Source organism: Sitodiplosis mosellana, unplaced genomic scaffold (assembly GCF_009176505.1).
Source record: "Sitodiplosis mosellana isolate CC-2019 unplaced genomic scaffold, AAFC_SMos_1.0 Smas_scaffold_4, whole genome shotgun sequence".
Classification (NCBI taxonomy): domain Eukaryota; kingdom Metazoa; phylum Arthropoda; class Insecta; order Diptera; family Cecidomyiidae; genus Sitodiplosis; species Sitodiplosis mosellana.
Window position 1 is genome coordinate 604,002 of NW_022595247.1, and position 21,614 is coordinate 625,615.

The 21,614-nt window shown below is 34.2% G+C and overlaps 4 protein-coding genes across 4 annotated transcripts; all 4 read left to right on the forward strand.

The window, feature by feature from the left end:
- Positions 1-301: 301 nt before the first annotated feature.
- On the forward strand, positions 302-1,207 carry LOC129566697 (ER membrane protein complex subunit 5). Its single transcript, XM_055442854.1, has 3 exons — positions 302-530; positions 607-665; positions 777-1,207. Exons 1-3 carry the CDS (start codon positions 449-451, stop codon positions 978-980), a joined length of 345 nt encoding a protein of 114 aa, XP_055298829.1. The 5' UTR covers positions 302-448; the 3' UTR covers positions 981-1,207.
- Positions 1,208-1,581: 374 nt separating this feature from the next.
- LOC129566693 (T-cell activation inhibitor, mitochondrial) lies at positions 1,582-4,218 on the forward strand. Its single transcript, XM_055442847.1, has 9 exons — positions 1,582-1,783; positions 1,898-2,057; positions 2,128-2,251; positions 2,315-2,561; positions 2,627-2,847; positions 2,969-3,060; positions 3,128-3,375; positions 3,472-3,603; positions 3,740-4,218. The coding sequence occupies exons 1-9, from the start codon at positions 1,743-1,745 to the stop codon at positions 3,963-3,965; spliced, it is 1,491 nt and encodes a 496-aa protein (XP_055298822.1). The 5' UTR covers positions 1,582-1,742; the 3' UTR covers positions 3,966-4,218.
- A 164-nt stretch (positions 4,219-4,382) lies between these two features.
- Positions 4,383-11,447, forward strand: LOC129566694 (ATP-dependent RNA helicase me31b). The gene is made up of 5 exons (XM_055442849.1): positions 4,383-4,793; positions 6,435-7,245; positions 8,651-9,126; positions 9,349-9,996; positions 10,211-11,447. Exons 2-5 carry the CDS (start codon positions 7,190-7,192, stop codon positions 10,381-10,383), a joined length of 1,353 nt encoding a protein of 450 aa, XP_055298824.1. The 5' UTR covers positions 4,383-4,793; positions 6,435-7,189; the 3' UTR covers positions 10,384-11,447.
- Positions 11,448-16,671: 5,224 nt separating this feature from the next.
- LOC129566698 (protein YIPF5) lies at positions 16,672-18,653 on the forward strand. Its single transcript, XM_055442855.1, has 7 exons — positions 16,672-16,876; positions 17,018-17,121; positions 17,256-17,422; positions 17,525-17,559; positions 17,641-17,751; positions 18,035-18,219; positions 18,312-18,653. Exons 2-7 carry the CDS (start codon positions 17,027-17,029, stop codon positions 18,472-18,474), a joined length of 756 nt encoding a protein of 251 aa, XP_055298830.1. The 5' UTR covers positions 16,672-16,876; positions 17,018-17,026; the 3' UTR covers positions 18,475-18,653.
- The last annotated feature ends 2,961 nt before the right edge of the window (positions 18,654-21,614 follow it).

Below are 21,614 nucleotides of genomic sequence, written 5' to 3' on the forward strand. Positions count from 1 at the left end.
GGCACTCACTCTCTCAATTGTATTCGCATTTGGCAAAAGAGAGGGAAATGAATACTGAGAGTAAACTTGACCGTTGACGACCAGAAAAAACAGTGAAAATGAATATTTTCTCGAATGAATTTGGCTTTTCCATATTAAAACATTTTAATTATTGATTTGTATAAAACAAATTTGTCTCTGAATATTTTCTATTCATTGCAAAAAATAAAAATTTCCTCGCCCAGAATTCAAACAATTGAAAGAGTTGTCATTGAATGAATCCCATCATGTCTAATACACTCATCCAATCTGACGTTCTCAATTTGACACAAACTGTCAAACACACTATTTGACTTCTGACACTTTCCAGTCTGAAAATACTAAATTAGTGACGGAAAGTTAAAGAATTTCTAAATAAAACCAAAGTTCAGTTTTATTCAATCCAATCACATAGAAATTGATCATCAACATGTCGTATGCAGGATTCACAAAGTTTTTGTTAGTCGTAGGATTTCTGTCACTTTTACATGCCGCATATTCGGCTGCACAACGTAAGCAAACAAAACCCGTCATTTATTCATTTGGAATGCAGAAGAAAAATCAATGATGTTGATATTTCATTTTTAGATCGAACATACCTGCGAGACACCGACCAAGAAAAGACAAATACATTCCTCCCCTTAGATGTGAGTGTGCCGGCAAATTCGTTGAAGTTTTTAATTGAAAATGAATTTAGTTGAATTTATTACTGTTGAAGTCCATGAGATTAATTGTGTGGTATCGTTCCAATGTTTCAGATCATCATACAATCTGTAGCCAGTCTATTTCTTATCATATACAGTTTGCTTCATGTAGTGGGTGACTTCAAGGAAATTCGTGCCACAATCGATTTACAGGCCAAATCATGGGAAACTCTCTCAAACATACCCTCGTTCTACATATTCAATCATCGTGGAAAGAGCTTGTCACGCGGCGCTCGAGCGGCCATCGAAGAGAATTAGACTAATTGCGAGAAATTGAATCGATTTAGTTTTTATTTATTTTTATTTACCATTCGAACCAAATATTGAACTGACACATTGAACACTGTCACCAGCATTGATTGTCATTCAACTTTTTACGGGCCAACGATGAAACCGTGTCTGCCTTTTCGCAGATTTGTAAACGAGAATTAAAAACATGGACAAAATAAATAGAACTAGTTTGAACTCGATGTTTTCAAAGAGAATTTTGCTTGTTATCATTTGGAAATGGAAGGGAAATCAAGTCTGTATTTTCAGTAGTATTAGTAGGATAAGGATAAACAAACACAGAGTCGAATGAAACATGAAACAGTTTCGATTCCAAACATTGAACAATCATTCGCTTTTATTGGCATAGAGACAAAAGTTCGGAGGGAACAAGAAGGTATATTTTCTTCCCTAAAAATGAAAATTGAATTTTATTGTTGTTGTCAATAGTCGACATCGCGTCATAAGCTTCCGAGAAAAAAAAATCCAATTTACAGCAAACCAAAGCACAAAAACATAAAGTCACCAGAGGTGTGCAACATAACCTCAATTCCGTGTTATTTTCGAAATGTTGTTCGAATGCTATTGTTCTGATGTGACATAATTGACAGTCTTCGAATGCTTCAAAACAAAAATCATCTGCTCGAACAATGACAATTCAGTGATTTCCTGGAACGCAATAAAACATAAACAAAGCTCTAGTTCGCTGCCAAATTCTTTTTATTTTAATGAAATTCGCACGGATTTTCATAAATGTTTCAAGGCAGAATAATTGTTAATACCGCAAAAAATGTGTAAGTATACGAAATGATGTTGATTGATCAAGGTCAAATGCTTTGGTTCAACGTTCTGAATGAGGAAGGGGTTTTTTGCGTTCTTTCATGAATTACGTCTTTCCGTTCGCCTAGTGTTGATCATTATTCGCTGTTTCGATCGAATTCGTGGAATGGATTTTCACCGAATTTAAACACAAGACGATGGATATCAAGCGGAGAACTGTCTTCAGTCCTTCGACCGTTCTATTTTGCCGTACATCCGGATTTATTTGGACAACATCCCGAGCAACGAGTAATTAGAACTGAGTTGTTTTTATCTTGAAAATTTGACAAAATCAGTTAAGTATTGGTCCATTTTCTAGACAACAAACGAAGAATCCTTGAAGCATCTTAGCGCATACCTCGAAGCACTACAAAATCAACGGCTGGCAAGCATTTCCAAACCAAAACACATCAACTTTTATGTCAGAGATCAAAAGTCCAGAGGTTGGATCGATTATCATTAAATTTTTAATGGAGATAATGATTATACCGGTTTTTATTTCGCAGATTCATTCAAGTTGATTCGAATACCGTTGGAGAAAGAGCCGGATGTGAAACGATTCTTGAAGCACATATTAGAGTCATGTAATTTGTCGACGGAGAAAGTGGAAAAGCTAAAAATTAAGAAGGTATCAACCAGTGCCAAATTCCATACCGATCGCAATGTATACTCCAGACCAGATGGAACATTTTACGAGGAGTACGAAGTGTATCGAACTGAAGTGCAGAAGGCCAGACAAGACAAAACGTTGAAGTGCGATTTAAACATTTCTAATGAACTTGTTAAATTGATTCTAATCGATTTGGTTTTTCCCGTAGGAAATGGTTAGACTCAAATACGAAGACAGCTAATGAACGTTCTGAGTCATTGCAAACGATTCGGGCTGACGTGGAAAAACTGGAAAAACGACTTGTGAACAATATGAAACTGGTCGGCATTGAATACGATTGCGATTGGAATATTGAACACATTCGCGGGTGTTTGAAGAGCTTGGAGCATCTGTTCAACATGCACACAAATGAAATGCAATGTTTGCAAGGTATGGTTGGTACTCTGAACGCTTGAATGCTGCAATGAAATTTGAGATAATTAAGTTAATTCACGTTTCGATTCTTGTATTTGCAAATGTTAAACCTGAATTTCTTCTGTTCTCAATTCAGGTCGAACGATTGTATTTGCCAGAGCATCAGGGGTTAGTTTAGAAGGCTATATCATGCTATCGCCTGAAGATGTGCAACATAATTGGCTAGATGTAAGTGGAGTATTCGCTTTATATTGAATCAATCTTTTGATGAAGAAAATGTTCGTTTTTTCTTCAGTTTTTCAAAAACATCCCAAAACAAGACGAATATTTGCAACATATACCAGCTTACGAAAGGGCTCTGTCTCAGGTGTTACGTGGAATTAAAATTTCTCGACGAAAATTTATGCCTAAAGCACAGGTCGTTCATTATGCCGCTTATTTACGTAAAGTCACCACTTCAATGTTGGACTATTTGACGCAACACTCAAACTATCCCAAGACTTGGCCAACGGATTTGTCCAATTTTGAAATAGTCATTGAATCGTAAGTATCCAAGTGGAGAATTGATTTTACATACAAAATCTAACTGTGTGTTCAAGCAATGATTCGACATGTTGCTAATTTACTTCTAATTAACAGCGAAGCTGGCCCACTATGCGTCAGCCCCACCGGTCAGTTTATCGCTCCATCCACGTGTCCTGGTGCAATTCTAGTCGATTTCTTATCAACGCATATGAATGAAGCCGCCGAAAAAGCAGAAGCATACAAGAAGTAAGTGGAAATTCCAAAATGTGCGAGTCAACTGTTTATTCAAATCACTGAAGTGTTGTGTTTTTAGTGGAAGAGAATCAACCATCGAGTTTTCGAGTTGAATTTATTGCAAATGAAATATTTTTGTCAATTTCAGGAATAAATTCATCGAGAGAGAATTACATGAGCAATGTATAAAAAAATTGGGCCTGGTTTCATTGTCAAAAGACGATTCAGTGGATCCGGAGCGCATGATTGAGTGCTTGACACGACTGGTTGACTCTGATGTTTGCTTGAAGGATTGCAATCTACACATAACCCACTACTACTCGGTTCTGTCAGATGGGACAATGTGTATTCCATGGGATTGGACGTTCGAATAAGAATTTTCATCCATTTGATGGATGAAAACTAAAAATCGCAGCTGATAGTTTAGCTGTAACCTGTACAAAAACTAGGAGTTTTTAAATTGTTTTCAAAAAGAAATTGTTTTTTTTTCTTATCATTGTCTGAATATTGTTTGGCCTAATTCAGTTATTAGTTTGTAGATGTACATATTAGCGTGAAATTCAATTAATTGTTTTCAATTTATTTGGGACAATAAAAGTGTGGATATTTTTTTCCAAGGTTTGATTATTTTTTTCGAATTTTCATTGATAAAATCACAATATATTATTTTAATAATAATATTGAATCAGTTCAAATCGTTCGGCATCGATCTAAAGACAAACGTACTGTCAAATTTAAAAATAACAAAAAGTTTCAGTTGATTTCGAAATTTTTCCAATAGGGATACTATCAAGTCAAACGGCATTATGCTCAATACGAAATGGTTTGAATTGAAAATTTTCATATTTCTTGTCGAAAAAAATTGATTTAATAAATTGTTTTTGGAAAATTTCATTGAATCAAATAACATAAAATCCGAATTAAAAATAAAAATAATTTTTCATCACCTCAAAGTGAGAAATAAACAACGCTCGCAACGACCATTCTGATGTTCAAAATTCGGCGTTCGGATGTTTGGATGTGTCAAAATAGCGGTGGCGCTGTGATCATGGTACTCGGTGCTTGGTGCGCACGACAACTCATACATCGCGTTCGGTCATTTCATTTACGAATTTGAAGCCTGGCGGACAGAAGTGAAAAAGAGAAAAAAGCGAAGTGAAGTGAATAAAAAATTTTAACCATAAAAAGAAGAGAATCTAAAGGTAACTATTACGATGGAAAACCATTGAAAATCATTTGTTTTTTGGAAATATCGTTTGGCAAATGCGTTTTTATCTCGATTACGGTGTAATTTTCGATGGATTTTTATTGCGATTTAAATGAAATAATGTTTGCCATTTTTCGTCGCTTTGACGGTGCTACAGAGTCTGAAACGCGTGAATCGTATGCAGTGAATGTATGTGGATTTTGGTCGCAAAGTAAAGTCGTGTGTTAGCCATCTTTGAAAAAAATGATTCGATGAATTTTTTTTTCGTTCGGTCTTTCAATAAAAATTTCGATTGCGTATCAAATGCTGTAATTAAATTAAATCTATTTTTTCGGTGAATTGATTTTTTCTCGGTAAAATTTTAACAAAATCATTTTTACGCGGTCAAAAATAAATTTAATCGGTCTTTGTTCGCTTATAAAAAAAAAATTATATGTAGAACCGAAATGTGGTAGTCAACATCACAGTTGTATTGAGATACATATATACTCGATGTATATACATATATACATATAAATGGTGACGACGCCATTGCAGGAGATATGTATATTCTGAGGTTTTTTTTGCTTCGTTCTGTTCGATCTTCGGTACATTTTCCACTTGAGCGTGAATATGAGTAAAAGGAAAAAGAAAGATAACGCGACGCTTCTAACTGTATTTTCGGTTCATATGATGCCTTTTGTCCGAAACCATTTTTTTCCTGATTCCAATTCTTAAACAAAAGCAACAATTTCTTGCTTGCCAATTCGGCTTAGTCTCATACCAATTTCATCCAATTTAAATTCAAATCATTTTTCCGCATTGTTTCCGTGTCGCACAGAAAGCGTTCAACTTGGTTTTGAGTGCATTTCTCTGTTCGACTGTCCATTGTTCCAAGCCATTTGGATGCATTGCACCATTTTCTTACACTTTCTCAAGTGTACGGCCTTTTTATTGGTTTCGTACACGTTCTCAACGCCACATATACGGTCATGTAATGTGAAAACAACGGAAAAAAAGTTTGTTGGCTTGCAAAATCGATGCCCATTTTCGGTGTTTCACCAAAAACTATTCATGCAGCAACAACAACACAAAAACCGATCGGGTGAAATCGACGAATCGCATATTGTGCTGTGTGGTGTGTTGAAACAAAAACGCTTATACCGTTATGTTCGGCTGATGCTCCATACACCACGTAACACTGTGGAAAAAACCCAGAATTGATCCTTTGCTGTGTGCTCACACCAAGCGGCATTCAGTGCAACATCGCAACCGAATATCATGACGAATAGACATAGCCTTTGGTCTGATATTTTGAGTTGCATCTTTTCGATTGAAACGTGAAACGATGGTCAGGTCAAGTTACATGACTTTATCTTTTGCTCTGCGTCATTAGTTGCATCGTATCTCTTCATTCTCCATACGATGAATCACATTTTCTTCGGTCGTCTTGTTTAAAAAAAACACGTGTTTACTCATCACTGCCGCGCACAAATATCGACTTTTTCACGTCAAAGGGAGATATTTTTTTTTATTGAAATCGAGATAAGACAAACGCGCTATATTGCTCTATTTATAACATGCCGCCTAGTTAAGTTTCATTCGTCTCTAGCCCGATTTTTACGCATTTTTTCTCTCTTTCTTCCCTTATTGACAGATATCAAATGCAAATTATAAAAAAAATTGAAAGCGAAAAAAATTAAAAATCATTATAATAATTGTGCTTTTAAAACATTTTCAAAGTGAAAACCGAGATAGACAAAGAAAAAGAAACAAAAACACTAATATTCAATCGAAAGAAGCATTTTTTGTGCGTTTCAAAATAAAGAACTTATTTATTTCGAAGTGAGAAATAACGAATGGAAAATAAACAAACATTTGTGGTACTAAAGACATATAAATATAATGAGTCGGACATAAAAGACTATTTTAAAGTGAATTAGAAAAAAATACCGAGAATCTTTTTTTTTTGTAAATTTGGCTCCAATTGAATTGGATTTTTAGCGTGAAACAATAAAAATTTAAATGAATTTCACTTGTTAGAAAATTAACTTGAATTTAAAAAAAAAACAAGAAAGAGATCCTAAAGAAGAAGATAAAAATAAACGTGTCAAGTTTTCAAAGTAGCAGAAAAAAAGTCATTGAACGCTTGAATTGTTCTTATTTTGTTAAATTTTCTTAACATTTATTTTAGCATTGTATTATTATATTATAATTTCTATTTTAATAATCAATTTAAACAACAAAAAAACTACCAAGAACGCAAATCGATTCAATTGTACTGAATCGTAGCACAAAGAAGAACATTAAAAGAAAAGAAAAACAATCGTTTATCCTAAATAAATCATTATCGTGCATATAATCATTTTGTGTAAAGGCTAAAGCCAAGTGTGATCACCTTTTTTTATCAAGATGATGACAGAAAACATGTCGAAGAATCACCTAGCAAACCATTCGGGCCCAAAAAGGTAATTGACTTGGTTTATTTTTAATTTTTTGAATAAGAAAACACATTTTTTTCGATAATTCATTTACTTTTGGAGTAAATTTAGTAGTGATTTCATTGCAATTCCAACTCATTTTTGCTAAAAAAAATTTATTTGATTTCATTTTCTTTGTTTCATTTTATTGAGTTTTCTTTCAAAACATTTCATTGAAATAATTTCAATGAAATTCCATTGAATTTTCGCTATCATCATTCATCCGAATTCCTAATCATAAAGAAGCCATTAAACATACGCGTCATTCGTTCATACAATCCCTTACAGCCAATCAGTTGAGTAAGATGGATGTAAAAATTGCATTTGATCTAAATTATGATCGGCTAGAAAAAACGGCATGCTCTGCTCACTCCATGGAATGTTTGCCCCATTTATCAAGGGAATCATTCTACCATCGCAGAATAACACTTTCTTTGTAAGCAATAAAAACTCTGAAGAACAATAACGAATCACTTTATCGATTTTAATCGACTTTCACAGTTGTTTCTTCCTTTTCAAGTTTGACATTGAACCCATTCAATGCCAAGCCATTTCGAACCATTCTCCAACCGGCACCTCTTCTCTCTTTCATTCGTTGCTTCCTATTCTCATTTCATTTTCCAACATTTTTTTTTTCAATTCAATGGCGAATATCCTTCGCTTCTATCCATTACAAATAGCCAACCAATTAAGTAAGAGAAATGCGACGATTGCATTTTATCTAAATTATGGTCGGCTAGACTAAACGGCATGCTCTGCTCACTCCATGGAATATTTTCCTCGTTGTCTCAAGGAAATATTCTACTCATCGCAGAATAACATTTTTGTTTCAACACTTTTTTTTTCAAAGATTTGAACGAACACTTTGTTGAACATCACGAAGTTTTTTCAATTTTGAAAAATTTGGTTTGAGCTATACTAGACAATGCTATCGCTATAAATATTCAAAATCATTCAGATATAAAAATGGCTTCGCAAATGTTTAACTCTTTCATCATTCTATAAATTTCATTGGAATTGTGATACAACGGAATCAAAGTACAAACGACTGGGTGCTGAGAACAGCACTTTTTGTGCTTACAATCGCGTTTGTGTTGCTCCATTAAAAATAACACGAATGGCCAACCTGTTGAGTAAGATAAATGTATACAATGCGTTTAATCTAAATTGTGGTCGGCTAGATCAAACGTTATGCTCTGCTCACTCCATGGAATGTTTGTCCCGTTTGCCAGGAAAATATTCTACTCATCGCAGAATAACAAAACAAAAATTCATTTCAAAGAATGATTTTTTTCTCGTTTTTCCAATTATTTTACCCCATTGGATTCATCATTGATTTTTCGAGTCGATTTTTAACACTTTCAATGTGATTTATTTGTTTCGTTCCATACAGCGATGGTAAAATCGTGTCGACAGCAAATGAGCTGGACATAACTGGTTGGAAGCAAAAATTGAAGGTCCCACCAAAGGATATGCGCATCAAAACCAGCGATGTGACAGACACACGTGGCAATGAATTTGAGGAATTTTGCTTGAAACGTGAATTGTTGATGGGCATTTTTGAGAAAGGATGGGAGAAACCGTCACCGATCCAGGAGGCAGCTATACCAGTTGCATTGGGTGGCAAAGACATTCTGGCGCGTGCCAAGAACGGTACCGGCAAAACAGGAGCATACTCGATTCCGGTGTTGGAACAAATTGACTCAACAAAGGACTGTATTCAGGGATTGATCATTGTGCCAACCAGAGAATTGGCTCTACAAACATCGCAAATTTGCATCGAACTAGCAAAACACCTGAACATTAGAGTAATGGTGACCACCGGTGGCACTGTTCTTAAGGATGATATTATGCGAATTTATCAAAAAGGTAAGCAAAACATGAGAATTTTCGAATTGAAAACGTGATTTGATATGATGAATTTTCACGGATTCCCCAACATTTAAACAATAAATGAGAAGAAACGATGCTGACTCACTCGACCATTTCACAATTCATTCATTTCGACCGAAATATATTTATATGCTAATGATCGTATATTTTCTTTCTTTCCCTCCCACGCACTATCTCGCTCTCGTTTCCTCTCCACAGTTCAACTTATTATCGCAACACCCGGCCGTATTCTTGATCTCATCGACAAAGAAGTTGCAAACATGTCACAATGCAGAATGCTTGTACTCGACGAAGCCGATAAACTTTTGTCACAGGATTTCAAAGGCATGCTGGATCATGTTATCATGAAACTGCCAAAAGAATTGCAAATTCTATTGTTTTCGGCCACATTCCCACTCAGCGTGAAAAATTTTATGGACAAACATTTGCGCGATCCATATGAAATCAATTTGATGGAAGAGCTAACGCTTAAGGGTGTGACACAATATTATGCGTTCGTACAGGAACGCCAAAAGGTCCACTGTTTGAACACACTGTTCTCAAAGTTGCAAATCAATCAGTCGATCATTTTCTGCAATTCAACGCAACGTGTTGAATTGTTGGCAAAGAAAATCACCGAATTGGGCTACTGTTGCTACTACATTCACGCAAAAATGGCACAGGCGCATCGGAATCGGGTGTTCCACGATTTTCGTCAAGGTTTATGCAGAAATTTGGTCTGCTCCGATCTGTTTACACGTGGTATTGATGTACAGGCTGTGAATGTTGTCATCAACTTCGATTTCCCCAAAATGGCTGAAACTTACTTGCACCGAATTGGACGATCTGGTCGTTTTGGACACTTGGGTAAGTCGGATTTTGTTGTTTTATTTTTTTTTTTCGCGAACCTAAAATGTCTTGAATAAATATGATGAATTTTCACGGATTCCCCAACATTTAAATAATAAATGAGAAAAAACGACACTGACTTTATTTGTTTTCTTTTCAATTCTATGGTTTGATTTTCACATTCATTGTTGCCTAAAATGCTAATCCGTTCAATTGCACTTCTTTCGTCTAGGTATTGCTATCAATCTCATCACCTATGAAGATCGTTTCAATCTTCATCGCATCGAAAAGGAATTGGGTACAGAAATTAAGCCGATACCAAAGGTCATCGATCCAGCGCTGTATGTGGCCAGTGCACCAAACGACTCAATCAACAGCAACAATGAGAGTATTGTCAGCAAGTAAGCCAAACACCTCGTTCAATCATTTCTCATCAAAAAGAAAGTACACACACAAACAAAACATTTTGCAAATGAAATTCCGAAGATGAGGACAACTAAAAAACTAATAACAAGAGAAACAACAAAACAAACAAAATGAAAAATATCTATTGTCAATACACTCGCCTACTGTTTTTTTTTAAATCTACCAAATTCAGAGCAAAAACTAAATTAAAATAATCATAAATTACAATATTAAAAGAAAAACACACAAGAAAACATTAATTTTACAACAACAACAAACTAAACCACGTGAATAGAAAGAAGAAAGGATCAAAGTTTAGGTGAAGAGATCAATTTTAAAAAGAAAATAGTGTGAGAGAAATATTATTGTGCGATTACCTAAAACAAAAATCAATGTGCATAAAATCGGATTAAGGAACAATGAAAAAGACAGAGAAAAAAACATACATGTTTAGAATCAGGAATTTTTTTTTTTTTTGTTGCACACAGAATTTAAATATTGAAGGGTTACAAGTCGCGATGTACGAAACACACAAATAAAAACAAAATAAACACACCGATTTAAAATTTAAAAAGAAACCAACATGCATAGGTAAAAAAAACAACCAAAACTGTGAATAACTTTTGAGAAGTGAAAATGTCGGTGCATGCGTTCGATTGATGTGCAACATTAAGAAAAACACAAATTTAAATTACGAAAACCAAATCTGTATGTATATATAAAGAAGCTTTTTTTTGTGTGAAAAAAAAACAACAAATTGAAATTTCAAGAGAGAAAGAAAGAGAGAGAGAAAAATTATCCAGAACTCCGAGTTGGGTTTAATGGATCAACTCATTTTAAGAAGAAGAAAAAACAACGTATGCATCTGACAATTTCTCGAAAGTAATTCATCAACACATTTCATAAAATGCATTAAAAGAACCAACATTTATGAGAGATGAAACAAATCCACTTAATTGTACTACGATAAAATTCAAAGCAACTACAACAAATAACTAAGTAGCATGAAGAATTAAAAAAGAAGAAGAAAGTAAATAAAATTTGTATGTTGTTCAAGACAAAAATGTGTAGGATGAATTTAAAACTCTTTTTTATAATTTAAAAGCAACAACAAACAAACAAACACACACACACGAATAACATGAAACCAACTGAAATGTTCCGAAGCGATAAGAATGATATACAAATAAAACATGGAAATGGAACGTATGGTTAACTGATTAAAGCGAAAAAACTGAATGTGATTTCTTTCCCACTCAAAGACACTCAAGTGTTGGCAAAAAAACAAATTGATCCTGAGAGTAAGAGATAGAGATGAAATTTTGTTGGTAAAATGAATCTCTGCAGTGAATGAAAACGGAACTAAAGAATTCCTTTTGGCCAATCAAACCATCAATCGGTCATTTCTGCCTTTTTTTCATTTGGGTTTCGTAAACAAACATCACACTGTCAAACAATAGACAAGAAATTAAGCAAGAAAAACAAACTCTTCATTTCATGAAACCACAAAAGCAAATCATTCGAATCAGTTTTCGAGTGCGTGAATATTTAGTCGGACAAATTCGAAACGCCAATGGTTATGTTTTAAAAACGACAGTCACACATTGTTTGTCTGCATTCTGTAAATAATTTTTTTTTCTCGAATGGTTCGATGTGTAAATCCGTGCTACACTCATGCGGCTTATGCCGAAAGCCGCGAGTAACAACAGAAGCGAAAGAAAATAACAAAAAAAACCAAAGGATTGAACTCACAACATCAAGTGAATTACGCATAAACATGATTTTATTAAAACAAAACAACAAAATGAAAAAGAAATAATGTAAATTAAGAAATCACATTTGTACATAAAGAAAAAAACCAAACAGAACATCCATTTTGAGAGGTGACAAACGTATGCGTGCTACAACACGCTTAATGTAACTTTTTATTTTGGTTTCTTCTCGATTCTCTGCTGTAAAATTTATGAAGAACATGAAGAAAAATTAACATAAACATTGTCCATTTGTTCATCACGGACATGCTAACAACGATCGTCATGACAATTTATAAAAATCAAAAGAAAAACCATTTTAGAAATGAATGCATTAGAGTTTATCGATTGGCACAACAAAGAAAAAGAAGAAGAAGAAGAAGCAAAAAGAAAATGTGAAAAACAAATTTGTTGAATTTTCCAAAAGTCTATTCGCATAGAGAATCCATTTCATAATGATTTGTCACATGAAGAAGAGAGCGAGAGGATTATTTGCATCTAAGCTATCAAACGTCATTTATACCCAAATCTAGCCATAAGATCCTCTCAATCATACATAGACACACACACACAATCATCTAAATCTATTCTATGCATTTACGTCCCACATTTTTTTTAAAACATTGGCAAAAAGAAAGGGAGTAAGCAAATCGGTATTCAACGGGACAAATGCATAGAATTGTACGATGAGCAACGTTCTTGTTCTGACATTATTTCAACTAATTCCTGTTTAATTAACGTTTTTTTAATATTTAAGTCAGACCATGTATTTTGCCTTGACATCAAGCCAGCTAAAATTCGGCAAATCTCAATCAACTGCTTTCCGATCCCCTTTTGTCACACGCTCTGACAATAAATCAACGATATTTCTCCACATCGCCGAGAAAAACACACACACACACACACAAATTGATCGAAAAAAAACTATTTGAAACAAAACAAAAACCAACTGAGAATGAGATAAACGATAAGAACGAATAGACAAACGAAACAACAAAATATTGTGTATATAAATAATATTTAAAAAGAAGAAACAGCACAAGGTTGCTGCAACAGCAATATACCACAGGCGATCCTGGTGGCACCGATTGTAATGTGTTGAAAAATAAATTGTAGCACACAGGATTTTACTATCGGTGGCACAAGGTGTCGCTAGTGGTAATGCTCTTGCAGCAACGGTGTGAGAAACAGAAGCAAAAGATGAGAAATTAAGATTGGGGGGTGGGTACAAAAAAAAAACAGAAGATTTATTTACATATAGATCATTTTATAAAACGACTTGGCCTCTTTTTGCGAGGTTTTAAAAAGAAGAAATGAAAACAAAAAAAAATGAACAAGATGAAAATTTGAAACGTAAATTCCGTCGATATGAGCCACAGATAGATAGCAGAGAAAAAAAATGAAGAAAACAACAAAAAAATATTTATTTAAAAAAAAACGAACATTTTTATTGTGAAAAGAGGAGCGAAGGGAGGAGAGAAGTAAATTGATGAGAATGTGACATAGGGCAAGGATGATTTGAACAAAACGGTTTGAGTAAGTTTTTTTTCTTTTTAAAGAATTGGGCGCTCAGAAAATATCGTTTATTTTATGCGCGCATCATCGAGAAATATCGTTGATTTTTACCGAGAAAGACTGTTTTCAAATCCCACATGCGAATTTATCTCTCATATAACAAAAGAAAAACCAAACACTCACACACTTACAATATCATTTGCCGAAGATTCTGCGAAGTCAGACTGACTTTTCAATTTGATGCATTTGCAAAAACGGCAGCCACACCGTGTGACCGATCATAATGTGATTTTTTCCATTTTTTAATGAAAGAATAAGAGAAAAAAAAAACTTCCGAAAAAAATCAACTTAAAAAACAATCATCCATCAAATAGCGCACGAAGCTATTTGTAATTGAGTAAACACGCGTTTTTTTTTAAAGTTTTCATTTCGATGACATTTTCTGTTCCGATTCGTTGAGCTTGGCGATTTTGTACATCCCGTTGGTTTTGATGCTCTCGTCGTGTGCAATTGTTACTTTGGAATAGCGAACGTCAACATCACCAAACATTTCCCGAAGACACACAGACAATAAGACCAAGAGCATCAAACTAAGTATGAAGTTGAGCCCAAACACATTTTGAATCTCTTTGCATATTCGCTGAGCTAACGTCGAATCGGAATCGATGTACATGTTTCATACTTCCCCGTTTTTTCCATTACATACCTTTTTTCGTTTGAATCAAAACAAATTTTACGGTGCATTTGGATGCACCCATTCAATTCGGTGTCATTCAATTCGCGCGATAAAAGAAAAACAAATATATTTTTCCAAGGCGAATTCACAACGCATTCGTAGTACTTATAAACTAATGGAGCTAAACTAAAGAAAAACAAAATACGAGTTATCAACATTTTGAACAAAAAGATAAATCCCGTTTATGTTACGAATATTTAAGAGCATAAGAGGAAGATGTAACTTAAAAAAAAGAGATTTGCACAAAGAGTACCTGTTTTTTTTAACGAAACAAAATTTAAAGTGCGAATAAAATCAAATCGAAAACCAATTTATTTATTTTTTGTTGCGAACAACTTGGAAAATAAAAATTGGTGACAAATAACGAAAAAAACAAAATACATTTAGCGAATCAGATCAGAATTACCCCACCTAGAACGGAAGATGTCCGCATGAAACTTAAGAAAAAAGAACATACTGAGTTGAGAGCTGTTTATTCAGTAATGAGCATAACAAGCTCTAGCAGAAGCAAAAAAAAACAAAGCAATTTGAATTTATTCTTTAAAAACAAAAAGCAAAACATCAAACCAAAGCGTTCGCACATACAAAACGAAGAGAAAAACTAAAAAATCGAGATAAAACACCATCCGATGTCTAAGAAAGAGATTCAGACATTTTAAAACGTTCCCTCCTGATTAGCGGTAGGCCAAAATCATTGCCAATCGAAGCAGCGTGTTCATAGGTCAGGGACCATTTTAAAGTGATAAAAACACACAATCATTATTCCTACAAAATTACAGAAATGTTTTTGAAACAATTTTACAATATAATCACAAAATGAAACAAAAATAAATATGCTATACACAACACAACACACACAGCAATAGCCCGAAAGCCGATAAGTCGTTACCAAAAAAAGCAAATACACTCATTTTAGGCAACTAAATTTACCAAATTTTATTTGGTGATAGACAGAGAAAAAAAAATTCACACAGCAAATCGCTTATCGGCGAGAAGTCATTCAGATGTGAACTTGTGATTAATTTGGAATGAAGATCACATTTGAATGGCTTCACATCTGTAAGCACCCATCATCACATATGAAAAAAATTAAAAATAAAATTCGATTTTTCGATCATTGGTGCAGCAAAATTCATCATTTGGCAACCAAAATGAAAAAAAAACTATATCTTATCATACCATTTATCAGATTTCGTTGCATTGCTGTGAAATTAAAAGAAAAAATACCGACCGTGTCATTTCAACTGCTAAGTGATTCGAGAGAGTTCACCAATAAGATAAGAACAAGGAAGAAATTGTGATAATTACAAAGTATGAATCATATTCGAAAACGAAATGAATTGATAACAAAAATAACAAAAACAAAGAGATGTGATATCATAAAGAGAATATTATTTACGTTTGATTGGAACGCTCAAATCAATGAATTTTTTTTGTGTTTTTTTTTTCTCGCGTCATAATTTTGTACAAATCAATTGATTTTCTGTAATTTTGTAAAAATAATTTGAAACAATTTAACACCAAAACCGCTGCTGAAATGGGCTACAGTCATCAGCCCAAATTGAAATTATTTCGATAATTTCCAAGAAAAAAAAAATGAAAACAAAAAAGAAAATAAAAAAAATGCCAACGAAATGTAAAACAAGTAAAAACAAAATATTGGTCCAAACAAACAGCAATTGGTCATTTGAAAAAACAAGAAAAGCAAAATATCAGGGTAAAAATCAGAAATTCCGTATTAGTTTCTGTTTCAACCAAGTCGAAGCTTTATTTTTTCGATCGATCGAAGCAGCGAATCAAAATCTAAGTAGAACAAATTTAGATACAACAAAACAACAACAAACCTTTTGTGACAATTCGCAATGTTCAACGGAAAAAGCGATCAACTCGAATTAGATTCTCGACTTTCCTAGAATTTATAATCGTAAGAAACATTGTAATTCTGTATATTGAAACAACAACAACTGAAAAAAGAAATCAATCACAAAACGTTCACCAAAAACTGAAATAAAATTAAATCATTTATTGGCACCAAAAAAAAACGGTCTTTGTTTTTATTTGAATTTCATTGAGTTTTTCTTCTCTTGGTGAAAGTACTGTTTAGAAAATGCATCCAAAAAGATCTCTTCTAAAGCTTTTGTTGCGATGTCATATGTAAGTATGAAATGTTGCTTGTTTGAAAAAGTGGTTCAGTGAATGAGTACAGCGCCATCTATTGTCCACTGGTCGGAATCGGCCATTACGTATTGCATCGAAAATGGGGTTTGTACGACAGCTACTTTGACATTTGACTCACGTAGATGTAAAATGACAACACAGAAACACATCGCAACCAAATTGATTAGTAGAATCTCGTTCTTTCACACGATTAAAAGGGAAATAAATCGTCTTAAGAAACCGTCTATTTTGTCCTTATTTTCTTCTTAATTTGATTCCTAATCTCGTCAGCGGATCTCGTTTCCTTTCCGGCAATAAATTCATATTAAAATCGGTAAGTTCTGTGACTGATTGCAGTGAGCATGGAAAAGTGACGTGTTGGCGTTTTAACTTCTTCATCCGATTAAAATACAAATCCAATTTTTGACTTTAAAAATCCAAATTTTTCCTACGATGGTTTCATTTTTTGTATTAGATTAGAACCATGGCCAATTACGATCAGCAAAATTACAACAACTGGAACAGCAATCAACAACAGTCGTACAATTTCGAAATGCCCGAACAGTTTGGAAGTGAGCTGTAAGTCACAAATTTTGGTTTGCATTGGCCAGTCTGAAGAAAACAAGTCGATTAAAGAATGAAACTTTTTCAAGTCGATTAACAAATGTCAATGTTGAATTCACTGAAATTAAAATAATTACTCTTTGTTAAAGAAACTTCCAAACGTTTGATGCCACTCAAAATGTGGACCCAAACTCGGGTATTTATGCTAATACCAGCTACAATAACACATACTACGATCCAACTGCATATGCTGCACCAGATCCCATTTATGATGGAACAACCAGCGATTTTGACAACGAGCCACCACTTTTGGAAGGTAACACTTTTGAATGGTTCAATCCAACATTACTCTTCAATAGATGATTTCAAATAATATAGCCGCTTAATGCATCAATATTTGTTCTTTTTACTTCAATAGAACTCGGCATCAACCCAAATCACATCTTACAAAAAGTAAGTCGTGTCCAAAATCATTCTATTTGATCCTGGATTTCATTAAGTTTTGCGTGAATCTAATTAAATTATTCATTACAGACACTATCTGTTTTGAATCCATTCCGAACGACAGATCAAACGATATTGCAAGACACCGATTTGGCTGGACCGCTTGTATTTTGCCTGACATTGGGCTCATTTTTACTTCTTGTAAGTCAGTCAACTTATTCTTGTGATTTTTTTATTGACATTTCATTGAAACTTGGAAATTTTATTTAAAACGATTGGATTTTGAATGGATTGGTCGTGAGAAAAAAATGTTTCAGAAGAAGGTGTTTTTGAAACATAAAGAAATTTTTCTTTATCATCGATAAAAATGTTCAATTAGAAATCTAGCATCATTGACTTTGGCCATTTGCGCACTTTTTTTTCAACCAAAACCAGATTTATTCCACCAATCATGTTCTCTATTTTCATTTTACCCTTTTTGCAGAGTGGTAAAGTTCACTTTTCCTACATCTATGGTATTGGCGTATTAGGATGTTTGGCATTCTTTGCCCTATTGAGTGTGATGGCAACACAAGCATCCGTCACAGTAGGTGCTGTCGTCTCTGTTCTGGGGTATTGTCTCTTGCCGATGGTATTACTTTCAGGAATCAACGTGATTTTAACTATACAGTGAGTAAAATGCCCATGTCAATTATAATTGTATTCGTCATCTTCTTTGAAACCCGAATTTACAGCAACAATTTTCCGTTTGACATTTTCAGGGGCATTTTTGGTATGTTGCTGGCCGGTTTGTGTATTTTATGGTGTTCAATATCTGCTTCGAAACTATTTGTAACCGCATATTCAATGGATCATCAGCAAATATTGATTGCTTACCCATGTGCATTGCTCTACGGTGTCTTTGCACTAATAACTATTTTCTAAACGTCAAATTCATCTGAATGGAATACAAAGAATGTTGAAAATTTGTTTAATAAGACCAGGGTTTACACACAACCATCGATTAATCGATAAAATTAAAATTAAAAAAAAAACGAAGAAATTTGTATAACTTTTTCCACATACTCGAAAATAAACATGTGTGTTTAACATGACCAAAACTATCTAGCGTTTTCCCTTCACCCATTTAGATGTGTGTAAGCAAAAAGCAACGAGCATATAAAACCGAGCGGCCGATGGTGCAATGTGGTAAATAATGATGTGGAATTGGAGTGAAACAGCGTACGTCGCTTGTTTGCGTTAAATTATATTTCCGGAAGCATGAAACATGCATGATGAATGCATATATTTGCATCTCGGGCGCATTCAAATGAATCCCAAAAATTCATAAATTATTTTGTAAAATTTATATTAAAATGTATTGTGAGAGTGGGCACGGCACTCACATCGATGCAATGCATTAAATGGTGCATGTCGGAGTGTTGTTCAATTTCCTCTCTTTCTCCCTCTCTCTTGCATACACACGAGCACACAATCGAATGGATTGATATGCGATATGGATATGTCGCGCGTGTTGATTTATGATATGCTCCTAAACAACGATGCTGGGTAAAATATCAGGATGTTGCTTTTTATTTACTCATGCTTAAAATTTTTTTTTGCTCCCGTTCTCAGTAAACTCAGACTTTGACTTTTGACACGACTGGGTAAAAAAATTATTTTCATGCAAAACATGTCATTGTGTGAAAAAAAAGGCGTTCGAGCAGCTATTGTATGCACAAAAATGTTCGATTGTGATGTTTACACTTGCCACGCTCGTGCAACAGATCTATAGAATAACACGAATACAACAATTGGATACGATGTCAACAACAACAACGACAACAATGCTATAACGCACACACACGCTCTACATACAAGCAAATAACATTAATTTTCTAGTCGATTTTAAATGCATTTGTTATACGTGGAACAATATTATCTATGACCGTTATTTGGTTGATTCGTGCAAACATATGCTTTGCACCATGTATTTTGGTTTTTATGCTGTCGATTATCACACGCAGATTATGAGTTTGGTCAAAGATTGCGGGGAATTTGGATTGGCCACAAATTAAAATCAACTATTTATTATTATGGATAAATTGCTTAATTAGCGACGAGATTACAGATGAAACGGGAGTATTTTTGCTATCAGCGCAATTTTATGTTGATTTTACTTAAATTCTAATTAATTGATGGTTTACATTCATATTCAGCTTGAAGTCGGAAATAGAATGAATTTCATCGCATCAGAATAGACAACTTTGGCACATAGCACATTTCAAAGCCATCAATTTAACTATACACTCGCATTTATTGCAGTGATAGATAAAACCACGTCTCGTGTCGAAACCTCATCTCCGAATGAATTAGACGGAAATTGTGTGCCACAATTTAATTTGGTTGAAATGTTTATTTTAGTTGAAATGGGTTTTGGTTTTCTTCTTTTCTTCTTTTCTTCGGTTTTTTTCCTTCAACCATTTTGCCGTTTGCCGTTTAAAAATCTATTTTCACTGTCGCTATAAATTATCCCATTAAATGTTCACTCATACCAACTTAATTTGCATAGCATAGCATCATCGTTGACGTCTTTTTATTTACCCTCTCGTCGTTCGGTTTACGGAAGTGAAACTAATCATTGGGAACGAGATGGAAATTGCAACAAACACTATCGAGTGCCGTCGGTGAACACATCGACAACTAATGTATAAAACACAAGCACACTCGATTTGATGGGCTTTTCCGCAATTCCGCTCACTCTCACTCCCTTTCGTTCGGCTCACAAAACCAAACAACATGCTCTTTCATGCTGTGTAATGATACGCAAACATTTGGTAGCAACGACAAACAAAATTACCATTTTCATTTAATTATTTTATTCTCAAAGCGTTTAACTTTTGATTCCATAAATACTTTGATTTTCATCTTTTGCTCGCTCGTGATTTCTTTCTCTCTCTCTCCGTTTCTCTCTGTTTCTCTCTGTTTGTCTGGTGATTTTCCGCTGTGTGTCTCAACTTTCTCGACGAAACCACCCGCTTTTTTATGACTCGCCCAAGCACTGCAATTTCATTTAAAATTTCGTTCCATTTTAAAAGGATTTAAATAATCCCGTCGTATTTTTTTATTTACCCACCAAAATGTGTTGTTTGCGTTTTTTCTCCGCCATTCGCACGCACACACATTTCCTTGAACTGTACAAAACAAATAATCATTTAGAACAGCGCTTTCCAAGCAGATTCGTTTGTTACGGTAGATGAATCATATTTGAGAATGAAAATTCGACGAAAATTGACTGAATGATGAATACAAATCTTGACTTATCAAAGCGAAAAAAGAAGTTTACTCGCTGGTTGATGCGTCTGCCAATGAACTTCGTTCAAATGGTTTTGAAGAGCAACCACCTAAAAATCGTTGTGTGCGTGAGGGAGTTTTGTGAAGCCTGTATAGCCCATAGTCAGACACACTGACTTTTTGTGTGCTTGATTTTTGCAATTCAACATTCAAGACTCGCAATTTTATACTAGAGCACTTATCCTTCTTTTTTCTCTCGAAAACCAGAGAAAGTGCGAGATAGAGTGAGAAGTCAAGAGATAGATAACGAAAGAGTGAGAGTAAGAGAAAGAGATTGAACTGATGACTATTTCTCGTTTTCATTTGCTTATTCATTATCATGATTGCATATTATCCACTTTTGTCTGTTGCTTCCACTCTTATGTCACTTTTCTTTATGTTTTTTTTCCTCTTCTATCTCTCATTCTTTTTATTGTCTCTCGCAGTCATGTGTTTTTGTGTGCATTGAATATAGAAAAAAAAATAAAGAAAAAAATATTTCCAGTAAAATCAACTCACCAATTGTACCCAATTTTATTCATCGTGTTTGATGAATACATTCAATGAAGACACTTTAGTTCGTCAAGAGAGAGGGAGAAGCACAGAGTGAAAGAACACATGAAAGACATGCTGTGAAAGAATGCTTGATTTGTAATTTGTTTCGTTGTAATCAGCGTCCCCTTTTATTTTACTTAATGAAAATTCATTCACCAAAATACTGTTGCTGTCGAAACGCCCTGCAATGAACGAAT